This window comes from Solenopsis invicta, chromosome 1 (genome assembly GCF_016802725.1).
Source record: "Solenopsis invicta isolate M01_SB chromosome 1, UNIL_Sinv_3.0, whole genome shotgun sequence".
In the NCBI taxonomy this organism is placed as follows: domain Eukaryota; kingdom Metazoa; phylum Arthropoda; class Insecta; order Hymenoptera; family Formicidae; genus Solenopsis; species Solenopsis invicta.
Genome location: NC_052664.1, coordinates 24,547,009 through 24,568,928, shown reverse-complemented (window position 1 = coordinate 24,568,928; position 21,920 = coordinate 24,547,009). Strand labels below are relative to the sequence as shown.

The 21,920-nt window shown below is 33.3% G+C and overlaps 3 protein-coding genes across 7 annotated transcripts in view; 1 reads left to right on the top strand and 2 right to left on the bottom strand.

Moving 5' to 3' along the window:
• LOC105202072 (clavesin-2) overlaps positions 1-2,881 on the bottom strand; it is a 26,376-nt gene extending 23,495 nt beyond the window's left edge. Inside the window, exon 1 of the mRNA XM_039452361.1 lies at positions 2,864-2,881. The gene's annotated coding sequence lies outside the window, so the exon portion shown is untranslated. The remainder of the gene's footprint in view (positions 1-2,863) is intronic.
• Positions 1-16,480, top strand: part of LOC105202073 (androgen-induced gene 1 protein) — a 26,724-nt gene extending 10,244 nt beyond the window's left edge. For 2 of the 4 annotated variants that reach the window (XM_039452384.1, XM_026132448.2), the window contains exons 3-5: positions 13,161-13,298; positions 13,850-14,067; positions 14,344-16,480. In XM_039452384.1, coding sequence (XP_039308318.1) covers positions 13,161-13,298; positions 13,850-14,067; positions 14,344-14,542 — 555 coding nt within the window. In that variant the 3' untranslated portion in view covers positions 14,543-16,480. Of the gene's footprint in view, positions 1-2,364; positions 2,575-5,058; positions 6,206-8,232; positions 8,415-13,160; positions 13,299-13,849; positions 14,068-14,343 lie in introns of those variants that run through there. The other 2 variants (XM_011170456.3, XM_026132449.2) reach the window with 2 other exon arrangements.
• On the bottom strand, positions 15,604-21,920 carry LOC105202074 (protein smoothened). Of its 2 annotated transcripts, none has more exons than XM_011170457.3 (8): positions 21,600-21,920; positions 20,875-21,195; positions 19,870-20,310; positions 19,625-19,797; positions 19,223-19,557; positions 18,842-19,043; positions 18,118-18,291; positions 15,604-18,045 (listed from the first exon to the last, which is right to left on the bottom strand). In XM_011170457.3, the coding sequence occupies exons 1-8, from the start codon at positions 21,603-21,605 to the stop codon at positions 16,791-16,793; spliced, it is 2,907 nt and encodes a 968-aa protein (XP_011168759.2). In that variant the 5' UTR covers positions 21,606-21,920; the 3' UTR covers positions 15,604-16,790. The 2 variants fall into 2 exon arrangements, with proteins under 2 accessions (XP_011168759.2, XP_011168760.2); XM_011170458.3 differs by having other exon boundaries at positions 15,604-18,021; positions 21,600-21,876.

Genomic DNA, 21,920 nt, shown 5'->3' with positions numbered 1-21,920 from the left:
TTAGAAACGTAATTGATATTATTAAATATTACTTAAATACAAATTAAAATTGTTACTTTTAATTAGCTTTATCGTACACTTTACATTAACTTTAATATCCTTGCGATAAAGACCTTTAAACTTCAGGAATGCCTGCTTGAAAGAATATTCTTTTAGCATTATAAAAACTTTATATCTGCAATCGAGTAGTAACTTTATATCTGCAGTTTTTTTTGTGAAAATAGCTTAGAGATATAAATATTGTTTGCCATTTTCTACCTAGATTGGTCGATCAAAGCTTGAAATGGAAATTGAACGATTCTTATACGGAGTAAGCTTCTATATGTATATCAAATCTATCAAATTTTTGTATAGTCAATTAGTTCACGAATTGATTGTCTGAGTTCTGCTTTTGACATATACAATACATGTGTATACGTGTAACTTGTTTTTTTTTTATGTCGTTGCAAATTATATATTGTAAATTAACTTTTTCGCATACAGATATACATATAACAAATGCATTGCTAAATAAAATTATTTTGTTACTAACAAGTCTGGCACAGCCATGAGTCAATATAAGTGATTCCACAATTTGGAGTAAACAAATGTATATTTTTTAAATTCAGAATTTTGTGTTTGTACATAAATATTAAGATAAGTATTCATTAAATTAAATTTTTCAATTCCAAGATTGTAATGTTTTTTGAGATATAAAATTTTAAAATTTATATAAATTCTAAGATTCCACGATTTTCCGAACATTCATACTCTTCCACGCGATTTACGGTTACATAGACTTTATGATAAGTCAGCGATTAAACATTTTAAACAGATTTACGATATTTTACGCGTTGATAAATAAATTTTTAACTAACAAAATTTTTATGAAAATATTTACAAACAAATCTGAATTCTTAATTGTTCTGTATTAATAAATAAACATTTACCTCTCTTCTTGTAATTGTATTATAAATTAGAATGTATATTATGATAATTGACTAAGATTTATAAACATTTAATAGTCTATCAGATTTTTCAACTTTGCAAACAAACAAATTATATCTACTAGCTTTCTTGAATCAGGTGTCGTGCAGATTGAGTTGTTTTCTTTATTACCAAGTTACTGATAAGTCCGCATATTTGTATAAACAAGTTTGAATATATAAATATCATTTCAGAGTTACTTAGTTGGCTAAGGAAAACAGACGGTTGACATTATATACACCAGATTTATTTCAATGAAAAAAAAGAAGAAACTTTCCACACAGCAAAGAAGCTTGCAGAAATATTGTTGCAATGTTGCAATATTGCTGCAAGCTTTGTACTAAATGGGTAATATCTGTGATATAACAATTTTTTTGCGCGAAGCGCTAAAATATTTCAAAAGATATCTTTTTGATGACTCAATTAGTAATGGAAAGAAGAAAATTTTTTGCTATTTATTTATTACTAGCCACTAGCGCATTAATATTAAAATTGCTAATAAAATGAGACATAATTAGATCTAACAAGACAACTTCGTAAGTCGACCGGATTAGGTTTGCATTGCATGTTTCAAACTTAACCAAGGATGAAGAAACCCGGCTATTGTTTCTTCTTCCCTATTGTGTCAACAATTTCGTGTAATTCTAAGTTTCTAGAAAGTTTAGACCTTGCTCAGAGTGATAAATTAGTCTCTCCTTCCTTCCGTCCCTCTCTCTTTCTCTATCTTTTTCTTCTTTACTTTCTCTTATTTGTGTTCTTGAAAGATAGCTTTATTAAAAAATTAATTAGGCGAACTCTTTGCGTCAACAAAGAATACGTATCTTATATCTTTAAAAATAGATAAAGCATACGTGAGAAGTATGATATACTTAATAGCAATTTGAAATGAAACATAAAATCAATTGTATCGCGAGCGTTTCAAGTTTGAGTATCGGTGGCTCTCGAAGAGTTGGTGAAGCGCGAGCATGCGAGAGACGTGGAAGAGACGACATAGTTCTCACAAACAGAAGCTTGAAGAGATACGCCTACTACAAAGGCGGCATCTCTCTGCTCAAGGTCTCTGAATAGTAACGGAGAATATACATGCGCGAGCGATGTCCTTGATCGGCGATCGGTTCAAGCCGACTCCCTGCTGTCTCAATTTACGAGATCATTTCGTATCGACCGCGGAGCTTTTCCGTCTCGTTCGCTCAATTGGGTCGCGAACGAAGACGGGGGCTCTCTTAGTCTCCTTAGGGAGACTAAGTGAAGGAGTAGGGCGCCGTCGAGACCTAAATCCACCACTGCCACGCGTTCTCCCTTCCATCCTATTCTCCTGAACGGCGGCGGCCGCGTGAACCAGTGCCAAACGCACGCACGCTGCGGTCTTTTCTCCCTTCCCACCCGCCGCGCGTTTTACTCCATTATCCGTCAGTAAGTCGCGAGCCGCCGACACGAGTGTGCTTGAGGTGTACCTTCTGTGCTAACCACGTGAAACGCGACTCTCGTTGTTTTGCGCTCCGTAAAAGAAAAGCAAAATAAAGAAAACAAAAAATACCCAAGAAGAGCAGGCACCGCGCACATATTATCGACCGCATTAAGAATCGAAGCGCGCGTTTTCCGCACCAAGTAAGGGTAGAGATCGATCAGTACCTCGAGGTTGTGGAGAGATGTGCGTAGGCCGATTAAAAATAGGGTTCTCTCTTTCTCTCTCTCTCTCTCTCTCTCTCTTGCTCTCTCGACACGCGGGCGTGTCGTTGGACGAAGATAAAAGTAGAATACGGTTCACCCCCCGCGCGTGCATACGACAGGCAAGGTGTTGCGCGATCTCGACCAGAGTTCGCATACCCCGGTGCCGTTCACGCACGAGTGTGATCTCCGCGTTTACTCACGCATTCTTGACGGGAGCGAGACTTACCGCACGCGACGGCGTTGGATCATCGTCGGTGAATCTTCTTGGTCTTGAGAACGAGCGAGTGTCAACGGCGACCCTCGCCGCAAAAGGAGGTTAGGGTATCCGCGGACGCGCCGCGTTCCCTCCGGGTTCATGGGGTAATCGCTGCGCATTGAGTGACGGGTAGATCGGGTGCGATTTCAACCTGAACCACAATTATATAACCGCGTGACAACGTAGCAGGGACACGTGGTGCGGTCGTAATAAATATTGTCACGCAAAAATATTACTTCGTAAATGTAGAGAAGGAAACATTTTCTTGTGGCACAGACTTGTGGAATCAAGGATTCAAAATCGCGGGTTTCTAAAGCCTCGTGTCCCCGACGCTAGGAATCGATCCAAGATCTCGAACAGAGGGAGAGAGAGAGAGAGAGAGAACTGACCAATGGCATTTGAACAATTTAGGCCAATTGATTAATGCGATTGGTCAATTCTCTCTCTGTCCGAGATCTCGAATCGATTTTTAGCATCGTGAATACAGGCTTAAAAGAGGGAGCGGATGGGAACTTCTGAGAAAACTTTTGAAAAATCTCTTATCGATCTCTATTAGCTCTATTATTGACTCGTATTGGCGTCGGTTTAAACTTTTTGCGGTTTATCCACATAAAAGAATCAATTATTACTTATTCTAGGTAATTTTATTAAGTAATTTTTTATTCTAGGTAATTTTATTAGGTAATTTTTTATATGACAAACCTATGGATGAAATTAGAATTTCAAATTCCTAAAAAGGGCGGGAGGAAAAATCTGTAAAATTTTGAAATCTCTCATCTCCTATTTTTTTTATTACGAACTCGTATCGGCTGCGATTTGAATTTTCTGCTCGATTGACTCATTAAAGAATCAATTATTATTTATTTAGTTTTTTAATTTTTTAATGACAAATATATAAATGAAATCAAAATTGGAAATTCTTGAAAAGGGCGAAAAGGGAAATCCGGTGTAACTTTTGAAATCTCTTAATTGACCCTTTCATTTTCATTGTACACTCATTTACTATGATTTGAACTTTCTGCGTTTTATCCATAAAAGAATTAATTACTTATTTAATTAATTTTAAATGAAAGACTCATGGACGGCAAATTAAAATTGATCCTAGAGAACGTTGGGAGATCTGTAAACTTTAGAAAAGTTTCTCATCGGCTTTCCATACAGTTTGCGGATTTGTATTGATTTTGATTATAAATTTTTACAGCTTATGAACGAATCAATTATTTTCTAATCTTTGTTTATTTTCATCCATTTCTCTATTATTTATGTACTCAATTTTAATTGTACATAATTAATTACTAGTTATTAATCATACGTAATTAAAATGATCTTTCCTGTTTCATACAGAATGTAACTGTTACTTTTTAATTTTTCGCAAATTATTGAGGTCGTTATTGTAATGATTTGAAGGAAGTCATCAATATTCGCAATTAATCTTCCGACTTTTTATTCGAAGACCAAAGATCAAGTAACAAGTTGCTTAAAGGAAGAGATATACGGTAGGAAATTCAAGTCATAATAAATTATTACATCACGAAAATAACGAAAGTAATTTCAATAAATCATTGTATCACTGTTACTCATTTGCATCGTAAATGCCAAAGCGGCACTTAATTTCTGACGTTAGAAGAATAAATTAAGTGATGACTTAAAGAAAGTCTATAACTTTTGATTAAGTTGAAATATTCGTACATTAAAATTATTCGAAGAAAAGAATTATATGTCAAATTATTTTTCGACTGCTCTGCTTCGATTAAAAATAAAATCTGAAGAATTGTTGATCCATAGCTTCATTGTTAAAAAAATATATGTAACCGTTTGAATGCAGTATATTCAAAAGAACGACAGAAATTGACAAGTTAAATCATATCCTCTCTGTATGACGAAATATCGTTCTCTCTATTAATCTATTTTTAATTATTTTAAATTAAACATTATTACGTAATGCACTAGACTGTGCTATAGTCAAAAAACGATATTTAAAAAGTCAAGGGCAACTTTAGTTTTATAGATTCTGTATCTTTTTTAAGAAAAAAAAGCCGTTTCATTAGCTTTGCAAATTTATTATACCTTTTACATTAATAATTATTTCCTTGCTATTTTTGCATTTTATATTTATTTCTTTTTTTTTTTTTTTTGAGATATTTTCACGTTCCTTTGAGTTTTTACTTTTGCAATTTATTCGAAACTTTCCGACATTTGTACGTTGTTCTGTATTCCCACTCGAAAATTTGTTTGTCATTCACACTTATCTGTACTCTAACTGGCTCTTTAACTGGCATGCAATCGACAGACAGCAACACCACGAGTTGACAGCTTCTGTCGACGACACGCGTAGCCGCAAAGGTTTAACAGGAATAAGTATCGGACGATCAGTGTATTGGCAATCATCGTAGAGTAAATGCTATCCTCTGGGCTGATAATCGCGTTCCCGATTCGTTAATTAAAAAGCCTCTGTCGCGCAAAGTGAGTTATGTCACGTAATAGCCCGGCAACGGGTCACCTAATATTTCTTTGAACGTTCCGTAGTCCATATTAAATCCGTGAAAGAGAAATGCCCTATATTAATTTTACGCTTCGGTAGCACGACTAAAAAAAAAAAAAGAAAAGCGAGCTTACCCACGAATAAGTAAGCCCCCGATGACCTAGTAAAAATATAAGGTAATATTAGAGACGGATTTGTCGAGGAATGTACATTCCACCGCTACATTATTTATAGGCGTTAATTAACACAACGTGATATGTAATCTTGTTTTGAACGGGTTTCTCTAGAAATACGTTCTCTTTGAATAATTTCTTTTCATCCCTTTAATTCGGGGTGAACGTTGTATCTGTTTTAATGAAAATTCGTTACTCTTAGTATTTTTATCTCCCTTATATTTTCACTCAAGTTCTTATACTCGTTTGGTATTGAATATTATCTTCGATATGCAGTCTATCTTTATTCGATCACTCACAATCAGTGTCACGAGAAAGTTCCCTCTTTTATAATTGCAGACATTGTGATGATAATCCGTAAGAAAGTTTCGGCGAATTCAGGCTAATACTAAGTGTGTCATAACGTACTTTAGATTACACAAAGTGCTTTTACATTGCATAATGCAATTAGCAGGGTCATTTAAGCGACCGATAGAACGCGAACGCTTCTCCGATCCTCATTCAAGCTATTGTTCTACGTCTACCTTTCAGTTTCTGCGTGATATAATCTCGTTCCCGCCGCTACGTTTACCGAGAGCGTAAATCACTTTTCCTCGCGAGAAGTAGTACAAGATAGAAATCAAGCGTGGAGGCACGAAGAAATAAATGAATAGTGAGGTAACGAGAGACATCACACTTCTCGATTTTATATTGAAAAGACGGGTTTATGTAACATTTATGTATATTTCTATACATAAAACGTATGTATTTTCGGTACCTATCTTGATTGAGTGAAATCTTATTGTTAGCTTTGAACAATGTAACTGTTGAAATATGTGTCAATTACTTTGAAAATTAAATTGAAGAGAAGCAATTTCGGCGATGTTAATTTATGTAAATTATGTGAAGCTAAATGAAAGAGAGAGAGAGAGAGAGAGAGAGAGAGACAGATAGCGAAAGAAAGATATTGCGTAAACATTTAGTTATTAGCGTTTATTTTAGATTAATTAATAAAATCAAAGTCACGTAATTTATAATTTTTCGTTATGCTATTTTTGGATTTCCATTTATTTTTTAAATACAATATTAAATACAATTCAAATTGAATTCACTTTCCATTTCATGGTTATTTTTTGCAAGCTTTCTTTGACGATTTATTTTTATCTGTAATTAAAGAATGCGACTTTACAGTGACTTTTTTGATTATTTTTAGACTTATTTTGTATTTCATACACACATAGCGGGTAACATTTAAAACAAATGTAAATTCCGTTCAAAGGAGAAAAAATTGAAATTTGTTATGCACGTGGTATCTTTTTTTCACCAAGTACTTAGTTACGTATAGATTATGTAACTACTCAGCTTTACATTCGCTTGCATAATGTACGCACGTGTTGGGAAATTATCATCTGAAACTTTCCATCTCCAAACTGTCTTCCGTTTGCATATTTGTCACTTTTTCAACCATAATTCCCAATCTCGGTGGTACTAATACGATAGTATAAAATTCTACACGATTATCGATCGAATAAGTGAATAGATCGTCCATCGATCTTGATACCGATTTCGATATGCCATGTACGAGAATAAGTGTCCTTCAAAATCACACTGGTGCAAGCAAGAAAGGATTGTGTAAAAATAAACAGAATATAATCAAACTTTTTTTTAATTAAAATTTTTGATTTTTTTTTCGTGTCATTATATTTCTAGGAAAATAGAACAAATGAAATACATATGACACACATATATGTATACAATAAATAACCAGACATATGTACCTACATATGTATAGGTAAATACATTTAGATTTGAACGTTTGGACAATTGTGTTTTCACAATTTATATTATCAATTTACATTATCATTGCAGTCAAAACTGTTGATATAATAAAAATAAATAATTTTTATTTTTTTACAACTAGTATAAATAGCATATTTCAAAATTAATCGTCTTATTTCTAACGCTTAATCACAATTCTTGGATCAGTGGAAACAAATCGCACGGTGCTACTGTTCATCGCAATCTTAAATTTTTTACATAATCGGGTCCGGAATACCATGTCTGATAAATGACTCTACCTTCATTTTCCATTACTGCAACGATTTCACTTGGTACCTGTCGTTTTTCTTCGAGAGAAGATTAGCTAATAATCCAGTGAAAGATTCGAAAAAGTAATGAAATCGTTGCAATTAGAGCTGAAACTCCAGTCGCGGTAATGGAAAATGCGGTTTGAGAGAGTAACGATTTTCAAGCACAGTTTAAACGGCCGTTTAGTAAGACACACTATCCCAGATTCGATTATGTAAAATTGTCTATGGTCAGGTTACACGCGCGTACCTTAAGCCCGTATCAGACTACGTATTGAAGATTGAGATTGAAGATTAAAGATTGAAATTTGACCAATCAAAAGAAGGAAATTTTAACTCCTTTTATTTTGATTGGCCAAAGCTCAATCTTTAATCTTTAATCTTCAATTTTCGATGCAGAGTCTGATACGGGCTTTAGTGCTGGGCGGACGCGAGAGTACCCTAACGATTCTAATATCAAGAAAATAATTCAGAAAGAGAAAAGTATGAGATTGTTTCGCGAAAGGACATCGTGTGCGTACACCGACGAGTGCGCGGGTCTTCCCGTTCTTGCTTGACGTCGCGTCGCGCCGCGGGTGTCCATGTGGTCCCCCAAAAAGAGATAATTGCACGTTTCAGACTTACTCGTGAACAGCCGTGAGATGCGAGAGGGCCTAGCGATCGGATTCCATGCGGCTACTTTTCTGCAGTACGCTTTCGCGGTTTATTACGATTACACGTACACGATCGTGCCGCACAATGTCACGAGCATGCACAACGCCTACGGTGGGAAGTTCAAGTTCCTAACGTTCTGGGATGCGGTTAGTATCGGTAGTACGAGCTGATGAGTGCGCTTCTGTTTCATTGATGAAGTTGCGAAGTCTTTGTCCTTTGGTACCCACCTGCACGCTGCACACAAACGAGCATTTCACACCCCCCCCATATCGATTCCTCGTCGCCGTCGCTGTGCGTGTGAGATTCCTTTGCGCCGAAGGAAACGCGGAATTAAATTTTCCATGAAACTATTATTACGCTCAAATTTGATTGGGAAGTCCAGGACAATACGTAAACGCTGGTGTAACAAAATCTCAATCTGTAATGATCGCGATTCGCTTCAAGATCGACGGAAATTATTGCAATTACTGAGGAAATTACGGAAGTGATTGAGACCTTATTTTATTTTTATTCAGATCTCATTATCTTCTAAATTTTATTTTTCCTATTTATATCCGTAAAGACCGACACTCCGCGAGAACAAGTTGTGCTGTGTGATGAGATATTAATTTTAAATATGAAAACGTTTACAGTTTCCGATGCAGCGATTATTAGTCATCATTTTTTCATTCCTAGCCTCCATTCATCCCGCTTTTTCTTCCTGTTTTTCACAAAAAAAAAAAGAATTACTTGTACTGTGTTTTCTATAGAGCAGCAGAGCAACGAGAAACTCTAGTACTCTTGACAAAAACCGATTCTCTACGAACGTAGCTCCAGTATACGCAATGTATCCTTATTGCCGTGTTACGTAATAGTGAAAACCGACACGTCCACCTAGTAGATACCAGGCGATCGCAAAAATCATAAATAACGATGATATAATATTCTTCGAATGAGCGAAATAGAAAACGATATTTGATAATTTTATTGATGATTATCGGTGCAATCAGCAGTTACAAAAAAAAGAATTCTTTCAGCATAGCGTTTATGATAGATAATAATCGAGAAGCTAACTAACTATTATTGTGTAATGAGTAAATAGAATGAAATGGATCGAACACTACATGTATTAAAAGAAGAAATCTCACATTTTAAAGACTAATCTACACAATGTGCTTTTTGCTTTCTATTTCTGGCTTTTCGCCACTTCGCATACTGTTTTATCCAAAGGGACAAGAGATACAATTATTGACAAAAGTGCACAAGGAAGGTAATAGGTAAGAAGCAAGAAATAAAGAGCACATTGTAGATTAATCTTTATTAACACATTGCACAAAAAATATGTATATATGAACATAAAAGTAAATATTATAAAAATAGTCAACATTTCGGCTAATTGCGTTGTATCAACTTGCATAATAATCGAAGAGCTATTGAATATTATTAATTATACTTTTTTAATAATAATTGTATCTGTGTGTTTGAAAATTTTCAGTTAAATTCTTTTCACAGAAATTGCTGCTCGTATCGACAATTTCTGAATATACACTAAAAAAAAAGAGTTGGGTAGTAACAATCAAGTTTTGATAAAATGATTTCAATTAACACATTTAAATTAAGAAAATGGCTTTGATACCGTCGAAAACGAATCTTGGTGCTAAATAATAATTTCCTAGGTGAATTCACATATATTTATAAGTTTTTCCAAATCGCACGCTGCATGTTTGCCGAATTTTAAAACGTAGTTGATAGGTAAAACCAGAAATATTACGAAATTGCTAATTAATGTAATAATTTTTTGTGCCAACGAGTTTCTTTACGATCTCTTCTGTTCCGAAATCTATATAAAACTAGTTGCGAAAAATGTAACCCTGGCTAATAAAGGTTGTTGACATAAAAAATTATTGGCAATAATTAGCAATTTAATTTCGTGATTTTACATTTTTATTCTACCAGCTACGTTTTGGAATCCGAAAAACATGCGATGTGGAATTTAAAAAAAAATGTAAATGTATAAATTATGTACATAATTATATATGTATATAAATTCATCTAGGAAATTATTATTGAGCACTATTATAAGATCCATTCTCAATTGGTGTATCCATTTTTTTTAATTTAAATGTATCGATATACTTTCCGGTCATAGTAGATTATTATTTAATTTTAATTAAATTTTTTATTAATATATCCAAATATTTAGTAGTTAATACTAACCAATCAATTACGAAATCAAATAATTACTAAGTATTAATTTGGTTATATTAACTGAACATTTAATTGAAATTATTTCATCAAAGTTTAGTAATTATCATCTAGGTTGAATATTTTATTAAATTATTTTTAATGTATACCACTGTGCAATCAAATTTTCGGCTCTGTTATAATGCTAACTTTACATGTTTATAAATATATATTACTTTTGCTCTACATGATAATAAAAGTAATGGTTCTTTTTATTTCATTTCATTCTGTCTGCTATCCAATTTCGAAAATAACAGCTATTTGCTTTCAGCAACTTTCCGATTGCCATCCTTATTATGACAAAAACGTTACTTACAAAATAATTCAAGAAGTACGCAATAACACCACTTATTGCATTTCGTACAAGAAAAAAATCCATGTGTACTTAGTAAGGAAAATTACAAACTCAAAGAAATAATCGTTAACTCGAAGACCCATCGAAGTGGCTAAGCTCTAAATTCTTTAAAGTGTACACTACGTCTAGATGAATGAACGCAACATATTTAAGACGCGGTTACACATTAGAGCTGTTTATCTTTCAATTGACATTTATCTCACGGAGGAGTAAAAAAATCCACTTGTTAGAGACGAGTGCAATTCTCCGTTTCACTCAATTTGTCCCGCTGAGCCAAAAGCGTGACTCTACATTCGACGAGATTACGTTCAAGCATTTTGTCACTTATCGTCGGACGATGACACACTCTCGACCATTTCACGCTCAAATTACCGCCATCAAACCGTTCGTAAAGAGCAAAATTCAATTGTTTGAGCACCACTCCATATTATGCAGCAAAACGGAGGCACGTGTCACGCAAGACTGCTCGTGTGCAACGTTAGTCGATAATTACGCTGAAATGTACATTTAACTCGAATTAATCGTTTCATCTAACTGAACAAAACAAAGAGCATTAAACTTCCGATCTAAGATTTCTAAGTTAACTTGAGTTTTGCTCACTTTTTAATTACTGAACAAGCAGACGATCACTATCGTAATAGCGCTAAAAACTTTCGAATAAAGTTTATTAAGCATCAATGATTAAAATAATTCTCAATATATTGATAAGATATTTATTTTAGTATAATTTATTTTTAAAGAATTTTTAAAGAATTTTTAAAGAATCTCAGTTTAAGTGATAATTATTCTTAATATCGAGAGTACCGCAGATAATTAGGTCACTTCCTCTTGCGCTGTCACGCGTTGAAGTATCACTCGTGGTGACTTGCACGTGACATACTTCATCGCTCGATTGACAAGTGATAAGCTTAAATGGACGGCGTAGAACAAGCGTTTTGACGAGTAAATACTTGGTCTTAAAACGTCAATATTAAATCTAAATCTTCAAACAAGATCACTTAAGATGTGCAATAATATGGAAAATCGATTATACAAGTATTTAAATATTGCAAATATTTGGACATTATGTAACATTGCCAATTCAAAGGATAATATATTCGATATATTGCGTATAATATATTTGATCGTTGTATATAATATAAATAATAATATATTTTAAATTAAAAAAAGATCTGAAAAAACTCAACGATGTGGCTTAAAAGAATTTTAATGACAAGCTGGAGAAAATTGAAAAATTTAAATTGCAAAACGTGATATACTTTTAAAAATTCATACTTTTAAATTTATATTTTATATTTTGTACTTATACTTTTAAAAATGTTTTTTTTTCTAAAAGTAGAGTTCAATTTTTTCACACATGTGCTGTAGGATGTTTGAAATAAAATATTCAAATTTTCAAAACCCCTGTCCATCAATTTTGTTCCCCAAAACTTATTAAACACTCGAAACATCTACCTGTACTTAATGAAAAGCCCAAACAAATGAATTACCATTATTATTTTATTACGAAATAAAGGAAGTAAAAAACAAGTAAAGAAAAAAAACGAATAGATATTTCAGAATAAAGAAAATGATTGATAAAAAGTCACAAAATTTCTTATCTTTTATAAGAAACAGGATATTGATCTAAAAAAGACGGAAGCAGTCAGTAATGACTGCTCGATACTTCTTGTTAATATTAATGGTACACATGTGTACAGCATGTATAATAAATGCGCAGTAAGAACACATGCCACTAAACAATGTTATCGCTTGTGTTAGATAACGTCTTTATCTAGTCGATGAAATAGTTTCGCAATATTAAATTATAATACATAAATAATAATTTGCACTGAATTGAAAACGGTGAAAACCAATAATTTTAGAGTCTTTATCAATTTACTTATTTTGATGAAAAAAACGAAATATTAAATAATAATGATATATATACTTGTATTATATATTTTTTTTATTTTATATTATAGTAACAGTATACATACGCTATCTGTATGTTTGAATGAATGTTTTAGTCTCGGTTTGTTTTTTATATTATTTAAATTTTAAATAACGAATTTAACAAATGAAAAATCTCTCGGTTTGTCTTCTTTAAAAAGCACGCATTGATTAATCCCATTAATGAAATCTTTGCTCAAATCTTAAATATTAACATAATTATAATTAATGCATATAAAATTATAATTTATAATTAATTCTAACAATGGATGTACAAAGCAGTAATAAATTAGTTTTAAGTGATACTTATTTATAATTATAGTGTTAATTAAAAATATTTTTTTGTGTTACTTAAAGCACTAAAATGTTATTTACGTTTCAGATTCTGCAAGCGGTATTCTTTTTGATATGTCTCTTGAACGATCTATTCGGCACGAACGCTATAAACCCCAAGAAGCCGCCCTTCATGCGAAAATTAAAGGATCATGTTCACGCGAGCCTCGGATTTCCCCTTGCTATAGTGAGTAATTAAAATTTTGTAGTATTGCATCCGCATCTAATTAAGAATGAAAAACATAATTTAAATGCGAATTCTTATGAGTTTAATTCTCCGACAGGGATGATAAGAGGAATACTGTTTTCGAATAAACACGAGAAAAAGAAAAATCAATTTCATTTTTGCGAACCGTGGTACAATATACGCATTCGCAATTCAAATACATATATTAAGACACAAATTTATTATTTAATGTGATAAACGCTAAAAGCAAGTTTTTCCTTTCGAATGTTTTCACGTGTTCTTCTAATTTCGTCATGAAAACGTTGCGCGAAAACGTTAACATGAACGACAAAATTTTGCGTTGTCAAACTTAATGCACACGTTTCAAAATTAATATTATTTAGCAAAAAGAAAAGCATTGCTTATCACGCGTGTGAAAAATCATGAATAAATGAATTTTATATCCGGATGTATTATATGAATTATGTACATATGTTAGATTTTATATAATTTTTTGTTTATGGAAATAATGATGAATGTTCGAATTTCATGCCGATTTCATTTCCTTGCAGTTCGTCGGCGTGACCTTCTGGGCGTTGATGTTTGTGGACCGTGAACTGGTATTGCCGAAAGCGCTGGACCCGTACTTTCCATGGTGGTTGAACCATTTAATGCATACAATGATCATGGTGACGACCGTACTGGAGATGATCGTCGCACCACGACAATATCCCAAGCGATCTCGCGGCCTCGGAATACTCGCTACCTTCATGCTCACGTATTTAGTCTGGTAAGTAAAATGGATCCGCTTTTCTTTGTTGTAATAGTAACACACGTTACGGAGATAAGTGTCAGCAACTTTATGTAATACAAGAGTTTAGAGGGAATAAGGTGGGAAATATTTCAACACGATAATTTTGTATCTGCGTTGAAGCTAGGAGTTCTGGAGACTCTAATCGCTCCGGAAGAAAGTTGTAGAGAAATTCTTGGCACAACGCAGAAAAAAAAGAAAGAAAATAAACGCTTTAGTTGCGGATGAATAGAACATGATATTTCTCAATTTCAGGATACACGTAATCTATTACAAAAGCGGCGTTTGGGTATACCCCGTGATGGATGTGTTGACGCAACCACTACGGATCTTGTTCTTCGCCGTACTGCTGACGTTCTGTACGATCCTATACTTCGTCGGGGACACCTTGAACAACATCATCTGGGGTAACGAAAATACAAAGCATAAAAAGTCTCACGCCAAATCCAAGTAGCCTCGTCCAAGCGTTCCTAACGGGTGATAAAAGCCACGTCTGTCTGCCGCCTGCGGTGTTGGTGAATAAACAAAATGGATCTTTTCTACACACCCTCCGTTGCAGCATGCACGATGTATTATTTATCAGAAGTAAATGTCATTTAGAATGTTAGTGCTGTGTATGTGCATGTGAGGCGCAGTTTAGGGGAAGTAACAGTGAGGCTCGCGCGATCGTTAACCCAGCTCGGTGGAGATAACACGAATGAGCAGGAGCAGCATGCAAGGTGCAACGCATTTCCACGCGATCACGGACCAAGGGAGACTAATCCGTGGGTATAGCGTTTCTTCTCTAATTTTTTTTTTCATTTTACGCGCCGAGCAAATAAAATGATGCCTCATATCAATTCCTCTTTCCCCTCCGCCCATGATAATACTTATTTTTGTACTTTCGTAGCGAACGATCTATATTATTGTTTTTACAATAAAGTTGTAATACGATGCACGTAGAATACGTGTATAATATATGCATATGATGTAGCATACGTGACAATTTGCCCAAACTAAAGTCCAGATATATTTGTGTGATCGAGTGTAGGAAAAAAATACGTAGCAGAGAGCGTGGAACCGGATATGAAAACGTAGAAACAGCGGACGGACGAGAGGGAATCGTAAATGTACCGATCGTAACGTACCGATCATCCGGGGATAATGCTGAGGACATTTTCTTGCTACAAGTGAGAAGTGCCTTGGCGAAACCTAGTACCGTTTATGGAAAGAAGATTTTAACTTCGACGTTGAGATGAAAATATATGATTATCCATGTATGATTATTCATATAGTTTAATTCAGAGAGTAATTTAATGATATATATGGCCTAAGAATTGATATTGATTGTCGTAACATATATTTTCCTAGAAGTTTTATTAAATATGTTCAATGAATAGACTTTTGATATATACGTTTCTTGCCAGAAGAGTTTAAATTAAAAATGTTTTTAAATTAAAGTATGTATGTTAGAATTATGCATTGTTTACAGAATGTGTCTCGCAATGGTTCGATACGTTATAATAAAAATATAAATAAGAATTATTTTATTTATAATTTTTCTCGAAGGTAGAATTATACATTAAATGCAATCAATGAAATTTAGTATGTTGATTGAGAAAGTAATATACATTTTCATATTTCGCGTATATTGTAACAATGAAATTTTAGAGATGTTTAAAAATATTGAAAGAATAATTAGGCTAATACTGCATAAGTATGAAACAAATGTAATGATACAAAGAGACACAGCTTATGATTAGTACTTTTCAATAGAGAAATTTGTACTAGCCGTAAATGATTGACAAAATACGATTTATAGTTTCGTATTAGAGAGAGATATATATACACATATATATGTATATATCTCACTTACTTTTATATATAAATAAATATATATAAAAGTAATCCTACCTATTTTCCTGTGACTATAAAAATGTGGCTATTGTAAAAATAAATTATCTATTAATTATTAAAATAAAGAATGTTCATTGTTCTGCATTCTATGAATGTGATTTAAATTACAATTATATCAGATTATTTTGTTTCCAAAGTAGCCACTAATTTATAGATCACTAATGTAGACAATTGTAAAACGCATTTTATTCAGCCACTTAAAAAAATAAATGTATAAACATACTCGCGCGCACACACACGCATATACACATACACATATAATATCTCACTGTCATAGAATGTTCGATACATTCTTACAAAACATTGGAAGACATATAATATTAAAGATATAATAGTATCCACTCTTACGAAAAAATATGTACAATGTTATATATTTAAGATCCTAGTGTCATCACAAATTAAAAATTAACTACCTGGCACTCGATACGAGTTGTCAAGATACCGTACTAAGATTTGATTATTATTTTAGCGGTAATAATAAAAATGTGGAAAAATATTTATATGTATTGTTATACTTATAATGTTCTCAAGATATTATTTAACCCGATTTTTTTGCTATTGCATCGTACATTATTTACAATATCAAAAATAACCAATAAAAGTAACTCATCTTGTTTTTATATTAAAAAAATACTATATAATAAAATGATAAGAGAATATAATTCGATCAGCGATGCAATCATTTTTTTTACTATTTCGATAAATTATAAATTATAAATTTCGATAAATTATCTGTTTAGCACTACGTCTTTACACGTGTATTTTTTAACAGGTTTAAAAACAAAAATAAAAAAAAGTTCTCAGTCTTACGTCATGATATTCTTGTTTTTCTTTAATTGTGGAGATATTTGTGTTCCTTTGGAACTGCAGTGTCTGCTGTTAATTATCTCGTCGATACTCTGCTTTAACTCTTCCATCTCCAATATATCCAATGGCAACGATGTCTGTGTTGCCATCTCTCTAGCACTAGTCTGTCCGTTGCTTTGCAACAATCTTGTTAACTCTGGATAACACGAGGTGAGACTAGAATCCAAGTCGCTCATTACAGCTTTCCTATACGCCTCTTTCTTTTCGTTTTCGTTTTTCATCTTAATATCATTAGCTTCCTGAAGTAGATGCTTCAAAAGAGTTTCATCCTGCAGAACATACTTGCCCCTACTTTCGCGACTTCTAGCACTTTCATGATTATAAGTTTTCTTATTGCTACGCTCTTTATTTTTATTACGTTCATGCGCATTTTCTGGGTTTAGCATTTTTACTTCATCCTCCGACTGACTTCCTTCGCTGTCACTGTCCTGTTCATCTTCCTTCTCCATGTTGCCTACTTCTATGTCGGTATCCTTATCAATCATATCTTGTCTCTTCTCGTCGCTGCTTAAATTCTCGTCACTCTGCCCTCTCAATAAAAAAGGTAATAGCATTCCTGTATTCTTAGTGTCGATAATTTTCAAAGTTCGTTCGTCCAGTCCGGCATTTCCCAGCCTCCTGCCCATATTGGGCATTTGAATCGGTACTTGAGTCATTAGTTGACTGTCTTGAGAAGTCGTGCTACCTCTTCTAGAGAGTGGATCGATTTTGGCTGATCGGGATTTCCCGAAGTCTCTCCTGATTTTCCCACGACGACCGCGTGACCGACTTGCGACCTTTCGCGTCGTTTTTACTTGTGCAATCTGCACAGATATTTGCGAATCCAGAGAGTTTCGTCTGGATTCCATAGAAACACATCGGAAACTGTAACTAATTTCAGAATCCCCCGAGTTTCGTCTATTACTAGACACAGATCCTGTATTACCGCCAGCTATTGCGCATCTACGCTTTATTAATTTAGGCAGGGCAGCCGCCCAAGTGGTGCTAAAGTCTTGTGATCCCGCGGAATTGAGATCGAAGTTCAATCCAACTGGATCCGCGTGAGCATTGTGAAAACTTATGGATAAACGACCGGCTTTATTAAACGTTTTCTGGCTTGCGAATAAATGCGCAATAAGCTTATGTTTGGTCAGTCTTATGGGAGGCTCTTCAGACTCGCGATTGAATTTTCTGCAAATGAGAAAGAACCATATACTGCTCAGAATCGCATTAGTAGCGACAATGACAAATTAACATAGTAAGTATTTCATGTGAATTGAAATTTACTTTCTTAGAAATCTGCACCATGTATTGACTGTTGATTTCGTCCAAATCCACAGCATCATAGATCCACCGAGGGCAAATAATGTAAGCAAATGCAATTGCAGTGTTCCTGTGCTGGGCTTTACATCCATTTTACATTTTTCAGATACATCTTCATACTGTGTCACAATCGTACATCTTTAAACAAATGTAATTATGTTATTAAAATACATTTAGTTCATTATATTGTAAGTAATGATTAGAGTTCAAATATATTTATACAGAATTTTTTTAATATTATGTAAAATATATGCAAAAATTTGAATATATAGGATAATTCTTAAATATTCTAAAAGATTTTAAGAGGTGATTCATACATTAATTTAAGCTGAAAACTTCGTATAACAATGTTTAAAATGACTTAGTTTTAAAAATATGGAATTTAAAGAAATTAAAGAAAAAAATTTTTTTTAATTTTGAAAACCACTTGAATTAATAACAGATTTGATGGATTTATTTATCATAAAACAATTTCAAATAAAAAAAAATAAAAAATTGTTTATCTTAATTTTATGCTAATTTACCGCATTTATCATAAAAAATGTTAACTTAAAAAAAAATCAAAATAATCGTCTTGAATTAATATGACGAATAAGCCCTTAAAATATTTCGAATATTTAAGGACTGTCTTGTACATGCAGACTGTAAAATTATATATTAAATTATAATTATATTAAAATTTGCTTACATCATGTAATTTCTAAAACTTTCTTGCCACTGATGCAAGTTCTGAATTTCATAAATGTAATAATAAAATGTCATAATAACAGTTAAAAGAGTCATTATAGAAAAGATCACTATTTTAAAAATAGTTTTTTTTATTTTTGAACTTGCTCTTTTAGATATGATCTCTTGACTGCTTATTTTTAAGCGAATAAGCGTGTAGAGTCCTAAAATATATGCAACTTTATAAGTTATAAATGTAAGAATAATTCTTCAATATTTATTATACAATAATGTATTAATACTTACAATTTAGATTAATACAGAAAGCATTAAAAAATGTATAAAAATTTAATATTGTAATATAAATATAATATAAATATTAAAAAAAAAGACAAAACGATACCTCTGCATAGAAAATATCCTCCTATTAGCACTGCAACTAATACAGGAACTAACACAAAACCTTTCATTAAATGATCAGTATGACCCACAAAGCAGATTCCCGTTATACTGTTGCCGTCAATACGATTTAACGCCATTATTGCGACTGTCAGAACGAGTGCTGTGCACCAAGCGATTATATGAAAGTAAGCATTCTTTCTGTCTAGCCGGTCTTGTATTGTTCCAAGTGCACGAAAACCCATATGCCAAGCATATGTTAATATGACAAACCATGCCATAGCTGCCACTAGAGAAAAATATATTAAGGCAAAAACAAAGACGCATAGATTCACCCCACTGTAAAAATAAAAATTTTAAGAAATCAAATTGACGCGAAGATTACGACGTATTCGTGAAATGTTACCTCGGTTCTCTCGTCCTTAATGTTCCATCTTTACCGCATATAATTTCATCTCTGCTGCCAGGAATGAACTGAATCAACCAGCCAATGCAAGATACCATAAAACAAACATTTATATAAAATATCACTGAAGCTGGATACTTGTTTGCACTTCTCCAATCTATCAGAAATGTTATCTGGATCGTACAAATATAAAATGTAAATTATATTGGCGTGTATTATTTATAAATCATTTTCATGTCACTTACAATGGTGAACAAATTGCAGGCCAAACAAATGCTTGCAGCCCATCCGATCAACGTGTGTATTTGATTGTGTTCGTCAGGCGTGTATAACGGGTTGTAACATTGAGTCCCACAGCCCTCCACTCCATCAAAAATTGAGAGAGCATTGTCAGTAGGTACAAGAGGTTTCAAACATTTGCCTGTGGTATTAAATTTCGATTCCCTCATGTCATTCTGGCACAGTCGCGCAAACAATTTTGTATTTTCGCACTTTGCGAAACTCGGCCATATTGTGTGATTCATCAGCATTCTGCAGGGTCCGGATACTATCTTGCACAATTCTGAAGACGGCAGTTCGACTGTATCATTAATGCACTTTGGCATAAATATTGAACATAAAAAAGGTTGAACAACTGCCCAACATTTTGGCACATGTTTCAAAGCTTGTAATAAGTACAATCTTTCCTGAAAGTAAAGAAAGATGCATATAGAAAAATATACAATCTAATGTATTCTCATTACATATCATATATCATATAATGTATTATGTAACAAACTTGTTTAAAAAAATAATTAAAGCTAAAGTAAAAATATTTAAATATAAAAATTTCTAAATGTTCCACATCACTATAGAAAGCCAAAGAAGCATATACATTGTAATTGTTATGGTGTTACAATGCTGCAAGAGACCAATCAAGGAAAGGAATATATAGTTTTTTCTTCTCTGATTAATCTATTGCAGCATGGTAACATTATAATAATTGCATTGTAAATGCTTAAATATATACCTAGTGAGAGAAGATACCTCAATTTCAAATACAAATCTTAACAACTTAATTTTGACACTTTATAACTTAGAACTTCTAAGTTCTTATAAGTGCAAAGTAGATTTATTTTTTAGAAAGCATTAAAAATTTAATTGCAACAATTAGATTTCAAACTCAAATGTATAAGTTTTTGTAAAGATCATACAGGAAAAAAACAAGAGAATATTATTAAAGCAAATATATGAATGATAGTCATATCTACCTCAACAATGTCTTGAGTTACATGCTCTGGTATAAGGTCTAATGTGGTAAAAGTATAAGGTAATTTTGTACCCATACAAGTATTTTTAGACAATGGAATACATTTGGCAGGTCGGAGACAAGTCGAGATATCCGGTGATAATTCACCCATAGGATATCTATCTAATAAATAATTGGGATCTTTGAATCTATGAGTTAGACTCAAGTCCCTATCCTTCCATGTACTGTTTTTGCTATCACCTTTTGCTATAAATCCATGCTCCAGTTCCAAAGGCAAGCCATTGCAAAGCAACAGACAACAAAGAATTAGCAAGAATATCATCTGTAAATAAAAAACAAATTTTTTTATATTCAGGAGAAAATCAATTCAAAATATTCTATCTTATGTATTCATTTCCATCAATATAAATTAACTTTCATGTCGGTTTGACTTACTCTTTAATTTGTTTCTTGTTCTAAAAATTGGAAAAAAAAAACAAGTAAGTTAAATTAAGATTAAAAATTAATTTATATCAGTGTGGAAATGAGCATTAATACATCTTAATATAAACAAAGGCAAAAGCCGGTTTTTTATCTTCGAGAAGAGACAAAAGAAATCATTTCTCTCTCTCTTTCTAACACAGAAATTCGCAAAATCCGACCAAAGATTATTAATTAATCACAAAACGGAGCAGCACGTGGGAATAAACGCGCGGATAAACAATGGATTAGCGGTGAGACGCGTACCTTCATGCGGTTGAATTCACGGATCAATTCCAGCTATGAGGGTGGCGTCTCGCTGGGACAGGGCGTCTTGCATCTTCTACGCAACAACCGCGCTCGAAGCACATGAACCAGCCGGACCACACAACGCGTCGTGTTCCCGGTCGGCGCACCACGACAGACCACCCACGACGCGCCTCCCCCACGCCTGTCACTGGTTTGAATGCACGCTACGGTCAATCACGTGCATTGCTCACCGATGGCAGCACTACCAAAACCACAATATAAACAGTATAAATAAGAAATTATGTTATATTTTGTACATACGACACATTTGTCTTGCGT